This window comes from Struthio camelus, chromosome 15 (assembly GCF_040807025.1).
Source record: "Struthio camelus isolate bStrCam1 chromosome 15, bStrCam1.hap1, whole genome shotgun sequence".
Classification (NCBI taxonomy): domain Eukaryota; kingdom Metazoa; phylum Chordata; class Aves; order Struthioniformes; family Struthionidae; genus Struthio; species Struthio camelus.
Genome location: NC_090956.1, coordinates 19,427,648 through 19,439,920, shown reverse-complemented (window position 1 = coordinate 19,439,920; position 12,273 = coordinate 19,427,648). Strand labels below are relative to the sequence as shown.

The 12,273-nt window shown below is 38.3% G+C and overlaps 1 protein-coding gene across 5 annotated transcripts in view; it reads right to left on the bottom strand.

The window, feature by feature from the left end:
- Positions 1-12,273, bottom strand: part of KATNIP (katanin interacting protein) — an 82,558-nt gene that overhangs the window by 38,531 nt on the left and 31,754 nt on the right. For all 5 annotated transcript variants that reach the window (XM_068908405.1, XM_009674651.2, XM_009674654.2 and 2 more), the window contains 2 exons: positions 10,648-10,788; positions 6,544-7,486 (listed from right to left, as the gene is read on the bottom strand). In XM_068908405.1, the coding sequence (XP_068764506.1) occupies positions 6,544-7,486; positions 10,648-10,788 (1,084 nt within the window). The remainder of the gene's footprint in view (positions 1-6,543; positions 7,487-10,647; positions 10,789-12,273) is intronic.

Below are 12,273 nucleotides of genomic sequence, written 5' to 3'. Positions count from 1 at the left end.
AAATCAGTGTGCTACTCTAATCTCCTACCAATAGGTAGGACATGAATATGAGTATTAATAGATATAATTTAACAACCTAAAGATTTTGCCTCCATAATTCACGCTCCAGTATTCTGAAAGCATTGGCCTGGGACTAATCTGATTGCTCATGCTGATTTAAAAAAAAAAATCTCAAATTAGTGGAGAAGTTCCATAAAAGAGTATAATATTAGGATGATACCAAACATTGAAAAGAACTAAATAGGATAATTTTGCTGACTTCTGACACTAATCTCATACAAAAAACCCCACAGAATTGCTCAAGTAATAAGGGATATAATCATTACTAGCAAATGTAATTTTATGGGAAACAGGTCTTGTCAAATACTTTACTAGTTGTATTTCTTAGCCAAATGAGGCTTGCTGATTGTGCCATCTGTCAATCCTGATGGCTAGGCAGAAGAGAGACCTAAATCAGAACGCCTAGAGAAGGGAAGTCACAACTAGGAAGAAAATGCTAGGTGACTGCTGGACAAAGTTTGTAGATGAGGCAAAGACTGGTAGCATAAGAACAACATAAGTACTGGCCGATTCTACAGACTGGTCTGGATCATTTTGTAAACGGGCTCAGGCAAATAGGATCTGGCTCTTGCATTTCAGTGAAGCAGAAATAAAGGTTTGAAGGATACAGGCTTCCGTGGATTAATAAATCTCTCAGGGGTAATTCAGAGTAAACGAAGAATCTATAAGGATTAAGAAAAAGAATTGACAAGGAGAACTATGTCCAACATGTCAAAGCAAAGCGATAAACTGAGAATGCCCAAAGCAACTAAAAATAATTAGATAGGAAAAGGGAAAGGCTCTTAAAGAAAAGTGGTGAGAGGCCCAAATGTTTTCTCCACTTTTCAGCAAGAGTGATGATGTTCAAGGAAGATAATGGTAAAGCATCTAATGGGAACGCTGTGGGGGTAATGCCTTACAAGAGCACAGTCGGAGCAAAGTATGCTCTCCTTGTGATCACCCTGGGGAGGCTGCTTAATTTCTATCCCAAAACAATTAGGCAGCAGATGATAACTCTTCATATAAGTGAAAAAAAGTAAATGTAGTACTGAACAATTATAGACTCTTTGGCCAGATTTTACTTCCATATGATGTCCCTGAGTGGATATTAAAGCAAATGGTTATCAAGAATACAAATACCTGCCTATTGCAGTAAAATGCAAAATAATATTGTCCCAAAAGACTGCTTTACGATTAACTTTTAACATTGTTTTTGGAATCACTGGGAAAGATGCAATGCTCCTAATCTATCTACGACTAATAATCATTTAAAATGAAGGACAACTGAGACAAGAATACAAATTTTAAAGCAGATGGGCAACGACGTAAAAGAGGGATATGATTTGTACGCGTAGGCTAGAGATTAAAACCTGGCCATTCCCCACCCCCACACCCCTTCTCTGGGAACTGGGAATACAGATTGCAAAATACATGTCTATTTCAGAGAACTTCAGCCATTCATAAGTCACTTTCTTATTCAAATCATTGTCCATACGTATACTCACCGAGTATATTCACAGTACTTCCCAGATCCTCACAATTTACCTAGAGAAGGTGCTAAATAAATATTTAGCATTTTAAAATATCAAAGCTTGACAACTTGAGGATGAGCAAGTACAGGAAAGTATTTGACATCCATTGGCATTCCTTCTGTGTGTGTGTTTTGTTTTTTGGTTGTCGTTGTTGTTTTGGGGTTTTTTTTTAGTACTCCAAAAAGTACAAAGACTAGAGCTCCGAAGCACTTCAATAGGAATGATTTTCAATTGGAGGCTAACAGGTTTGTAACTTGCATAGGCTACGTTAAGGAGCGACAATAGGAAAAACAGAGCTCTGAAAGAAAAGTAGAAGGTACCTTGGCAGCAGAGGTCAACAGCAGAAGGCTGACAGATATGGCATTCCTTTCAGTGTCTAAAATTTGTTGTTTCTATTACAGCCATGTGAAGCAACAGGGATACGCCTGCAATAAACCCTGCATGCAATATAAAAACTATCCCACTTGTAGACATTACAGACACATTCCTAGCCTTCTACATGCCTGAAGGGACTGTATGAGGGATGCTATTCAGAGTCCAGAACTCATGACACCTCAGATGTGCACCCGCTGTGGGCCTAGGAGGGGTGCCTTGAATCACTAAGCTCCATGTCTTGCAAGCAACACACACTGAACGATCTCTTTTGTAGATCAGGATCATTCTAAGAACTCTCTTGTGTATCTGTTCCACTTCCTAATCAGCTCTCCTGAACATGGATGATCAGAACTGCAAACAGTTTTTCAGCTGAAGTCTCATGAGAGCCTGTGTTGAGATGTTAACATTTCCATAACTCTAGCAGAAATACCTCTGCTGATACACCCTCAAAGTGCATTGCCATATTCATGTCTGTGTGCCACTAGCATTTCATAGTCACTCTGTGATCAACTAATCAACTAAGAACCTTCTCTTCCTCAGTCATTTGCCACTGATTACTCAGCTTACAATTTCATTTTCTGTTATTAGTCCCCAAATGACCTTGCAACCAGTACTACCGAACTGCGTTCCATTTCTATTACTGCAGTCCTCAAGTACATCTTTCTGTGCAATTCTTCAGTCCTCTTAACTCATAGTATCCCAGTTTATGTTCTTTGCAAATTTTAATCAGCGTACTTCATCAGCATTTTCTTTGCACATCGAAGCAGTTATCAAAGAAAAAGCGTATGGTTTTTATAGCAACATTAACTCAAGTCAAGTAGGCACGTACACGCTATTTCTAATCTCCGTTTTTCTCGTTAGTCTTCATTTAAAGACCAAAGATGCGCTGTGAAGTTGTACGAGGGCCTGTGCAGCCTCCCCTTTGTCACATATTGCCATTAGGAAACTGCAGTTCCCTTAGCCCCATACCAATTAAAATCCACCATTCTTAGGGAAACACTTAAAACTGTTTCCCTGTTGCTAATGTTCACTCAGCTTCACTTTGGAGACAGCTTTACCCTGCACAGTACACTACAGAAAGAACAAAAAGCAGCTAGATGGCATGCTATTCTGCCAGGAACAAACATATATTGGGAGTTTTATTTTCAATTTTTCCATAAGAGTTTTAAGCACCAGATGACTAAGCCTGCTCCGAGCAAAAGTAGAGGAAGGACATCACAATTAGAACCATGATAACCCTCAGGCGATAGTTTACATTAATACTTTGAAATCATTACCATTTTAACACTGAATGGAAATCATTACAGTGAGATCTGTTCACAGTTTCCATAACACCAAAAAGTTTTTAAGCTACCAGAGGTAGCATAAAACGTGTGAAACGGCAAACATGGGTTTTGGTGAATGGATGGGTAAAGGCAAGATGGTATTTCCCCTAACTATTTAAGCAATTTTTTTGGTTCTTTGAGGTGTGATTTCTGATATACTTATAAAACGTTCTTTCCCCCCACAGAGAGGGGCAAGAGAAGGAAATTCAAATATTTTAAGCCTAGAAAGAACTATTCTCCTCACCTTTGTCCGATAACCTTATACAGCACCTGCCATAGAATTTCAACTACAAATCTACACCCAAAACTTCTGGCTGTTTTTCTGTAACCTCTTCTTCCAATTCTCTGGGCCTCGTTTTGCCTTTTTCTGCCAGACACTGTTCATTGAGACAAGTCATCCAATCCTGAAGAATTATAGGATGTCGAAGATTGCCTTAAATAGCCCCAAAAAGAGAGAGTGACGCATAGCTTGAAACTGAAAAATGGAGATTAAAAATATACTCTGATCAATGAAAATCCAAAAAAGTTTGGTTAAAGGCTAGAGAAAGTTCAATAACTCTAAATAACGCTAAAATAGAATTTGTTACCCACAAGTTGAACACAGAGCTATTACCCACACCCAGAAATTTCTTTGCCACAGATTGCTGGAGGTTGGGAGAAAGCAGCAAGTATCACCAGAACTTGCCCAGGTCTCCTGCTCTTCCCTAGGGAGACACTGTTGGACACTGCCAGAGGCAGAACACAGCTACACAAATCCAGGTCCCCCACCTCCAACAGGATTCAGCCAAACTCAAACTGGTTCGGAGAAGGACGATAATCAAAAGGGGGGAGCAGCTTCCACATGAATAATAATTACATTGTCTAGAACTCTTCATGGACATGGAGAGATGTCTGAGGGAGAGAGATGAAAAAGGTATATGAAGTCACGAATGGAAAAGGAAAAACAAGGCCAATTTTCCAATCACTGAGTAAGTATTAGGGCTATAGAATAAATCTCACAGGTGACAGGGCCACCACAAACCCAAGACAGTCTTCACACAACAGGTGGTTGAACGGGGAATTCTTTGGGTTCAAAAAATTGACTGCACTGTTTTGTGAAGGGGAAAAAAACCCCCCATCAGTCCAGGCCTATTGAATAGAAAGACCCTACCTCTGATTTAGGAAGTCCATGAGCCACATGTAGCGGTAGGCTGGGACAGTACTTTCTCCATATATTACTTGCTTGCCCTGTTCTTGTCCTGTTCCCCAGTCATTCCTTACTGACTACTTTCTGAAAAAGGATGCTGAGCTAATGGTATTTTAGCATTGGCTCATGACTGACACTGAGGGAGCTTTCCTCTCTCCCAGGAGGGCTATCCATATGAATATCATGAAATATAAAAAGAATTACATAAAATACACAGTAAAGGTAGCAAATTTAGTGTTGCTATAAGATCGCTTACTGTTTTGTTTCTAGTCCTTTATTTAATTTTAGCATGCATCAAAACAAAGGTTAAAAGAGAATATAATCCAGTAAGAGAAGCTTTACATGCCATATTGTGATTTGGTCAAATCTTCTCCTTTTCATGTAGGGAAATCACTTGCACTGCTTGTCACAGACCCTCAGTTAAATTATATTTTCTATGTGCTCTGATTACAAGTAGGTTTCAATTCCTTAACATAAGGCAAAATCTGATTAAAGGATTTATAAAATAAAATATATCCCAGAATTGGATGAATGGCATTGAAACAAAAAAATGAGAGATTTAGGTCTACCCAATATAGAGCTGTATGACATGGCTCAGGGACTGGCCTACAAACTTGCCCAAGCCACCTTTATCACAGGGAGAAGGCTGATAATAAGATAAGCTTGGTTAAAATGTTGAGATAAATGGCAAAAAATTGTGTCTTTTATTTGTTCTCTTCCATAAAGCATACATCAGAGCAAAACCGCAAACACCTGGGAAACTCTAGAGCTCTTTCTTTCACCTAGGCAGTCGAATTCTAAAAAAGAAACTAAAAAAACCACCCCACCTGTTTCTGCTTATAAAGCAAAACAAGGGATTAAAACTTCAAAAGTCAGATTTGAGAGTATACAACCTTTAACGGCTTTTATTATTCCCTCTTTTCTAGGTTTTATACCATGGAGAAAGCCACCACCACATTGCAAGAAACTTTTTGATGAAGTGAAAACGTTGCATGCTTTTGCCTTGCGTAGCTAGGGCCAGGGTAACAGACAAATCTCTCCTCAGTAGAGTTGCCTTTTTAGTCTCGTCTTTAAATATTACTAAACAAAATTCAAACCTGTGAGGTTAAGTCTCTTGCTCCTGCCAAGCTGCCTAGCCTAACATGCAGTCATTCAACACGCACCCTGTTACAGGCTTGTTTTCAAGTACAATGTGGTGTTCATCACCAGTGATATAGCAACACTCATCAGGATCATCAAGAGAGGCAGTCTTCTAAGGCAGCATTAAAAACAGGACCCACTGTGCTCAGACTCCATGAGCAAGACAATTTGAAGTAGCTTAGTCCTCAATAAAAGACAGCCAGAGAGATAAGGGCTACCCTTAGTACTTATGCTGCAACTGGTCTGCCATTAAAACACCAAAAAAACACCCAAACACATTTGCTTATTTTTAGCATAACCCTTCTCTGTTTATACCCTAAAATGTCTTTGTCCAGATTTTCTTATTCCAGGGTCCCCATAATGAAAGAGCACGTTATACTGCTTCCTGAACAAAGCTTGTACATTTGCGGCATACTAAGCCACACAATTTAAATTAAGGAATTCTTTAGCTTGGATATCTGTATCATATTTCCCTGTACTGTGCAGACAGAATTAAAGAGGGATGCACAAAAAAAGTGAAAGAAGAAAAACAAGAGTAGGAATTGCAGTAGGCAGCAAACGCTCCCATTGCAAAAGACACAAATGCACCACACAAGGAAAACGGTAAATTTACTCGCTACCTCAAGGCACGTTTTTCCTCAATGTTTTTTTGCAGATTTTCATCGATATAGCAAATGTTTTGTTGTCTACAGGATTATCACTTTATAGAATATAATTAAGAGTTAAATTCAGTCTTTAATCTTCCCCAAATAAATTTAAAACCACTCATTCAGAATGTAAATTTTTCAGGAAAAAAACAGTGCTTCACATCATGTGTAGGACACAGATAGAGACCCTGAGTATTGTAGTATAAATGAGAACCACATAATCTCACTGTCTATACTTCCGGAAATGGAAAACTTGCAAATAGTTTGCAAGCACTAAGGTTGCTATCGTGAACTCTTACCTTTGAGTGCTGAATCACATTCTCCAACATTTATAGCGCTTAACCTTTCTTCCATATTTGACGCTTTCTTCCATATTTGATATTCTTCCATATCCTTTCTTCCATATTTGACGCTTCTCCTTCCACTTGTAGGATACTCTAAGTTGTAGCAATGTTTGTTAGAAAGCTGCTCCAAAATGTCCAAGCCAACACTGCCATCTTTTCTGGTTAGCATTTGTGACCTCTCATCTCTGTTTGCTAGATTTCTACTGCCGGATCTTCCCAATTCATTTTTCTGACATTTGACATCCTCATTAGTCAGACCTGAAAAGTTTCTCGTGATTCCATCTGACTGTGTTTGAAATCTCAAGCCTAAACAATGTTCTGTAGCAAGCCACAAAGGCTTCTGCTTACTGGAAATACCTTGATTATTCTCTGTTACCTGGGACGGGGACTGTAACCAAGAAGGAAGCGCACCAGCAGATTCAGACAGTTTTCTTCCTGTTAGTTTTTCCATTTCCTCACTCAAAGGAAGTTCATCAGATTGAATATGCTGTGTAACTGTTGGTACTGTTGCATCCTCTTTGGTATCTTTCATACAAACGTGAGATGGTAACTCTTTTAGATCATCCTCTAACTCAGTCAAGTTTTCCTTCACAAAGCTGATAGAGTTCATCTTATCCTCAAGATGATTTTCCTCTGGCAGAGACTTCCAGTATAGTGAAGTATTGCTTGGCTGTAGGTGTTTTAAATATAGGTCCTCTTTATTGTCTATGAGTGCTGCTGCATTTATTTCTTCCTCTTCATTTGAAGAATGTGCAGCGACACTTTGTCCATGATGTGCAAGGTCAATTGTAGTGCTACAGTCAGTGATGAGCTCTCCAGAGCCTCTCTCTAATTCACCATCAAATATCAGGTTCTCATCAACATATAACTTCACTTTCTTTGCTCCTACATCAAGGTCCTACAGAAATAAAAGTATTAAGATTTCCATTATGCTGTTCAAACTTTATATATCACTGTTCTGAAATTCTGACATCGGAGCATTTAATTAATATAGAGATGAAAGCCATTAAAAACCCATACCAATAACATGCTTTTATCTGCTTACTAATGAAAGGTTCAAAGAAGTGGAAAATACTATGGAATATTTAAGATTTTTAAGGAAGTAAAAGAACCTCCTAGACACTAGTGCGAACCATTTTGGCAGACACCTAGAAAATAAAGGTTAAAATACTTAGGAAAGCGTGAGCAAAGAAGCCAAGCTCAAATATAATGGCATTTCATCAGAAAGTATATTCCAGAGGCATAGTTTGCTAAAGCAAAGGACCTAATGAAAATCTCTTGCACTAAAATTCTGAGCACACTGAGGAAAAAATATGAATAGATCTCAGGGACTCCAAGAATGAAGAATGTGCAGACACAAACCTCTGAGAACTCTACTTTTTCATATCATCACTCCCGGTTCCAGACTTCCAGTTGCATAACGGTAAGATGTGATGGGGAAAGGCTGACAGAATAGCCTGTCGCAGTACCTCTTCCAGCACAGGGATGTTGGAAAAATCCCCTTCTTTGTAGGGCAGCTTCTTGATGAAACTATTCTGAAAAACTGCTCCAAGAGTTCTTCCATCAACTGCTCATGAGAGCAGTTCCACCAAGAAGCTTACTCTCATGAAGTAGCTTCATCAAAAAGCCACCCTACAAACAAGCGTTCCTCCCAGAACAGCAATTAGAACGACACGATTTCTCAGAAGCAGATATATCAATGGCAGTGAACACTGAAAGATTTTGTGAAAATAATTCTACAGTTTCTCTTGGCATTCCTTCTTGGCTTGCACCTTCAGCCCTCAAAGAGGACCTGCAGGGAAAGTGCTTTCCTATCAAGTGGCAGAGACAGCATTTCTTGTCACCCAACAGTGCTATTTAGTTTTGTGAATGAGGGGCAAAGCTTGAAACCAGAGGCACTTTTCCAAGAATTACACTTGGACAGAGGACTTGAAGTTTCCTCTGCCTCACTTCTCTTCACAGGAGATGGGAAAAGGGACAGAAAAAAGGTCAAAAGATAGGAAAAAAGTTCTTATATAAACTTAACTTAGCTGGAAATATGCTAGTGTGAACAAAGCTCCAGTTTAGCCAGGAACTGATAAATTGCTCCCCTACAGACAGGGCACCGTAGTGGTAGACTAAGGCTGAAAAAAAATTCTCCAACTCTAGTGAACAAACATGAACATACACACAGGATGAACAAGCACATGAGCAATAACTTGAAGGAGGAAATTATCCGACTAGACAGAAAGCATGACATTCATGCATTGAAGTATTAATTCCATTCACAGATTTGTGAAGACATACAACAGGCACTATGTTCGACCTTATGAAAAGGGTTTTAACAGCATCAAGTAATGATGCAACTTGGATGTAGCAAGTTTGTACAGAAACCCTAACTATTCCAGACAAACTTGTAAGAATGGGTACCCAATTCTTTTCTTCTCTTGATCTGTTCTTGCACACCAAAAATGACCTCCTTTTTCGCAAACCTCATCTGAGGCAAATAAAGACAACAAGATGAAGCACTCCGTGAGACCTTCCTCGTAATGCACTGAATCAATACATCCACGATAATGAGGAGAGCTGACTTCTACAGTTCCTTTCAGACATCGTTTTTCTACTTTGAGCCTCAAGTTCTGAAACTCAAGCATTTTCAACAGTCCAGAAGTATTGGCCTGAATTCGTTTTTTTGCATGCTTTTTGCAAAAAATCCTTAAGAATTACTTGGGCACCTCTTGCTTATGTTGCTTTTGAGGGAAAGGAAGAGGTTGCAATAATTAGAAAAGTTTTTAAAAATTCTTAAAGGAACATGAGTTTGGATTTTCATTAGCAGGGAAAGATAATTATATTTTTGGTTTTTTACATTTCTCAGGTAAAACTTCCTCATGACAAATTATAGAATTAGGCAGAACTGCTTTGTACTACTTTTTCACATTAAGGATAACGAGCCATTTATTTAATCAGCGTAGACTGCTGCACTACTACTGAAATCCACAGGATTATACTCCTAATGGATTGTTACAGCTTGTCTCATAGCAGTTTGTTTAAAAAAAATAGTGCTTTAAAACATGGAAATACATTTACCTATATTTCCTACATTACATACAATATATTTGCCAACAAATCATACCATTACCTCCAAAAACATCAGTCCCTTTCACATCCTCTAATCATGATGGAACATTCTGTAGCCCACAGTTTAACAGAAAAATGTTATTCAACTTCCAGGAAATAAATGTAAATCATGTTATAGTACATTTGCTTAAGCTGTTGCTTCCATAGCCCTTTCCATATGTATGAATTAACATACGTGCTTATATGAAAACATGGCTGAGAGCAAAATCAGGAGGATAAAGCTTCTTATCTGTAATCCAGAACAGAAAATCCTCTTTGATTCAGTGCCTGGGATTTTTTTTTTTTTTTATTAAACATCACAGTGTAGAAATGAGAATAATTTCCACAGTGAAATTCAAATATACAATTGAGTGACCATCTGCCATAAGATGTCTCTCTTGTAACACTGGATTATTTGTGTTATTATGCATTTGTAATGAGTATACTTTGGAATTAAAGCAACAAAACCAGAATCGAGTGACAGTCAAGCGTGTTTATACATATTTACACATACATACATTTATATGCAAATACATATAGATATATATATATATTTATGAGAAATCAAACAAGTATTTCTTCATATTCTGATAAAACATCCCAAAGAGTCCTGAATATTAAGATGCACTTACCTTTGTATCTTAATTTCTCACCACAGTAAAGGATTAATTGACACAATATGCAAGCCTTTCGTTATCTCTTTTGAGAACGGTAATAGCTCTAAAAGAGAACACTACCTGTGCCTGTGAAAACATTAACGCACTGCTACCACTTTTAATCAATAAAAAAGCAAAAATCCATAGTAGACAAGAAATGTCTCCTTGTCTACTATGTATATTACCTCCCCTTTTATTAGAGAAATGGTACCTAATTTTATTTCATACTTCTGGAAATAAGATCAAGCTGAATTTCCCTAGACAAGGCAGAGCATACATACAAAGGAGTGGAGAATAGACTACTTACACTAAGAGCTGTTGTGTTGTAATTCCAAATCTTGATCTTGGATATACCAAAGTCACGTGACCGAGTGGGATTGCGGATAACAAAGTAAAGCTGAATGGGCGGATAGAAAGGGCACATCCAAAGGAAGCTTTCCTTCGCGGTCTAAAAACACATACAAGTAGACTCACTTAATACTCTTCCTCCTAAAGCAAAATATTTTGATTAATTTATCCTCTTCGCCCCACCAAGTAAACCAATCAGAACAGTAACCCCTTGATAAAGCCTACTGAGTTAAAAGCAAAACCTTAGCCTCGTTTTCAAACAGTAAATCCAACTCTGCTGCCTGCCTGTAAGACAGCCCACAACAGCCGGACAATTAGATAGAGGTCAGCTGCTTGCTGTCCTAGTGAGATATCTGCACGCTCACCAATGACACAGTCTGCCACGCTTTGTAACTGCAGGGTCAAAGTAAGCCCAGTTTATTTTAATCATATTAATCAGCTTTGCAGGCTCTGACGGGGATCACTAAGCACAATGGACTTTTATAAATTGAAAAATGATTATATACAAAGTGGTTACACTTCTATTTTACCCTTTACAGATATGGGTACCTGTAGAATTTTATTTCATTGCCTCTATTTTAATTAGGCTTTGCACACAACTAATTTCAATTACAGACCTATTCCTTACAGGTACATAGAAGTTCATGCTAGAAATTTTCTAAGGCATGACACAAACTCCAGAAAGGAGGTTTACAGACAGTTCACAGTCAAGACCGTTTAAAGCACAAACACGTGCCTAATTCTTGGCATTGTTCTCAAGTGCTATCTTTACATGCTCAGAAACAGAGGGAAAAGATATGTTTTCACAACCACAAACTAAAAAAAAATCTCAAATATTGAAAGAGTATCCTTCTAGCAGCTGGGAAAGAAACAACTTGTCTCAAAATTAAAAAGGAAAAGGGTGAAGGTTCTTTTGGGAAACAGGTTGAGATTTGTGCAGATATACATGCAGATAAGTGATTGAAAGGGACAAGAATAGAAGTGACAGAAAAAAGTTCCGTGAAAGAGACAGGAGTCACCTACAGTATTAATTTTCTCAAAAACCCAGAAGGTTATTCCCCAGTAATTGCAGTGCTCTGAGGTTTGAGGACCACAGTTGTGCACACAAACGCACAGCCTTTAGTCATAGGACAGACCCACGTGTATATGCATGGGCAAGAGTTGCAACATCTACAGGATGTGTGATCACAGATTACTATCCCTCATGCTTGGTGGAGCATATGGTGGGCATTCAGAGTTTCCTCTTAAATGCTGAATATTAAAATTCTTGATTTAAAATGCTACCTCAAAACAGAGATAAAGGAGGGCATAAAACTTACACGCAGATAACATCTCAAAGATTTGACATTACCAAATAAATTACCTCCCCTTTTATTGTCAAGGGCAGACAGTACGTATATTCATACAGTGGGTATATAAAGTCAATATTTTTCTACATCATTTTGCTTGGCAGTTGGTCTTTCAGTTCTTCCTGAAAACAGCAACTGCGTAACTTTCTTATCAAGTACTTTAGATGTGTGCTTGATGATAGTAAGATAGTAAGGACAGAGCTCCACCTGTCTGCTTCAGAGATACCAGGAACAGA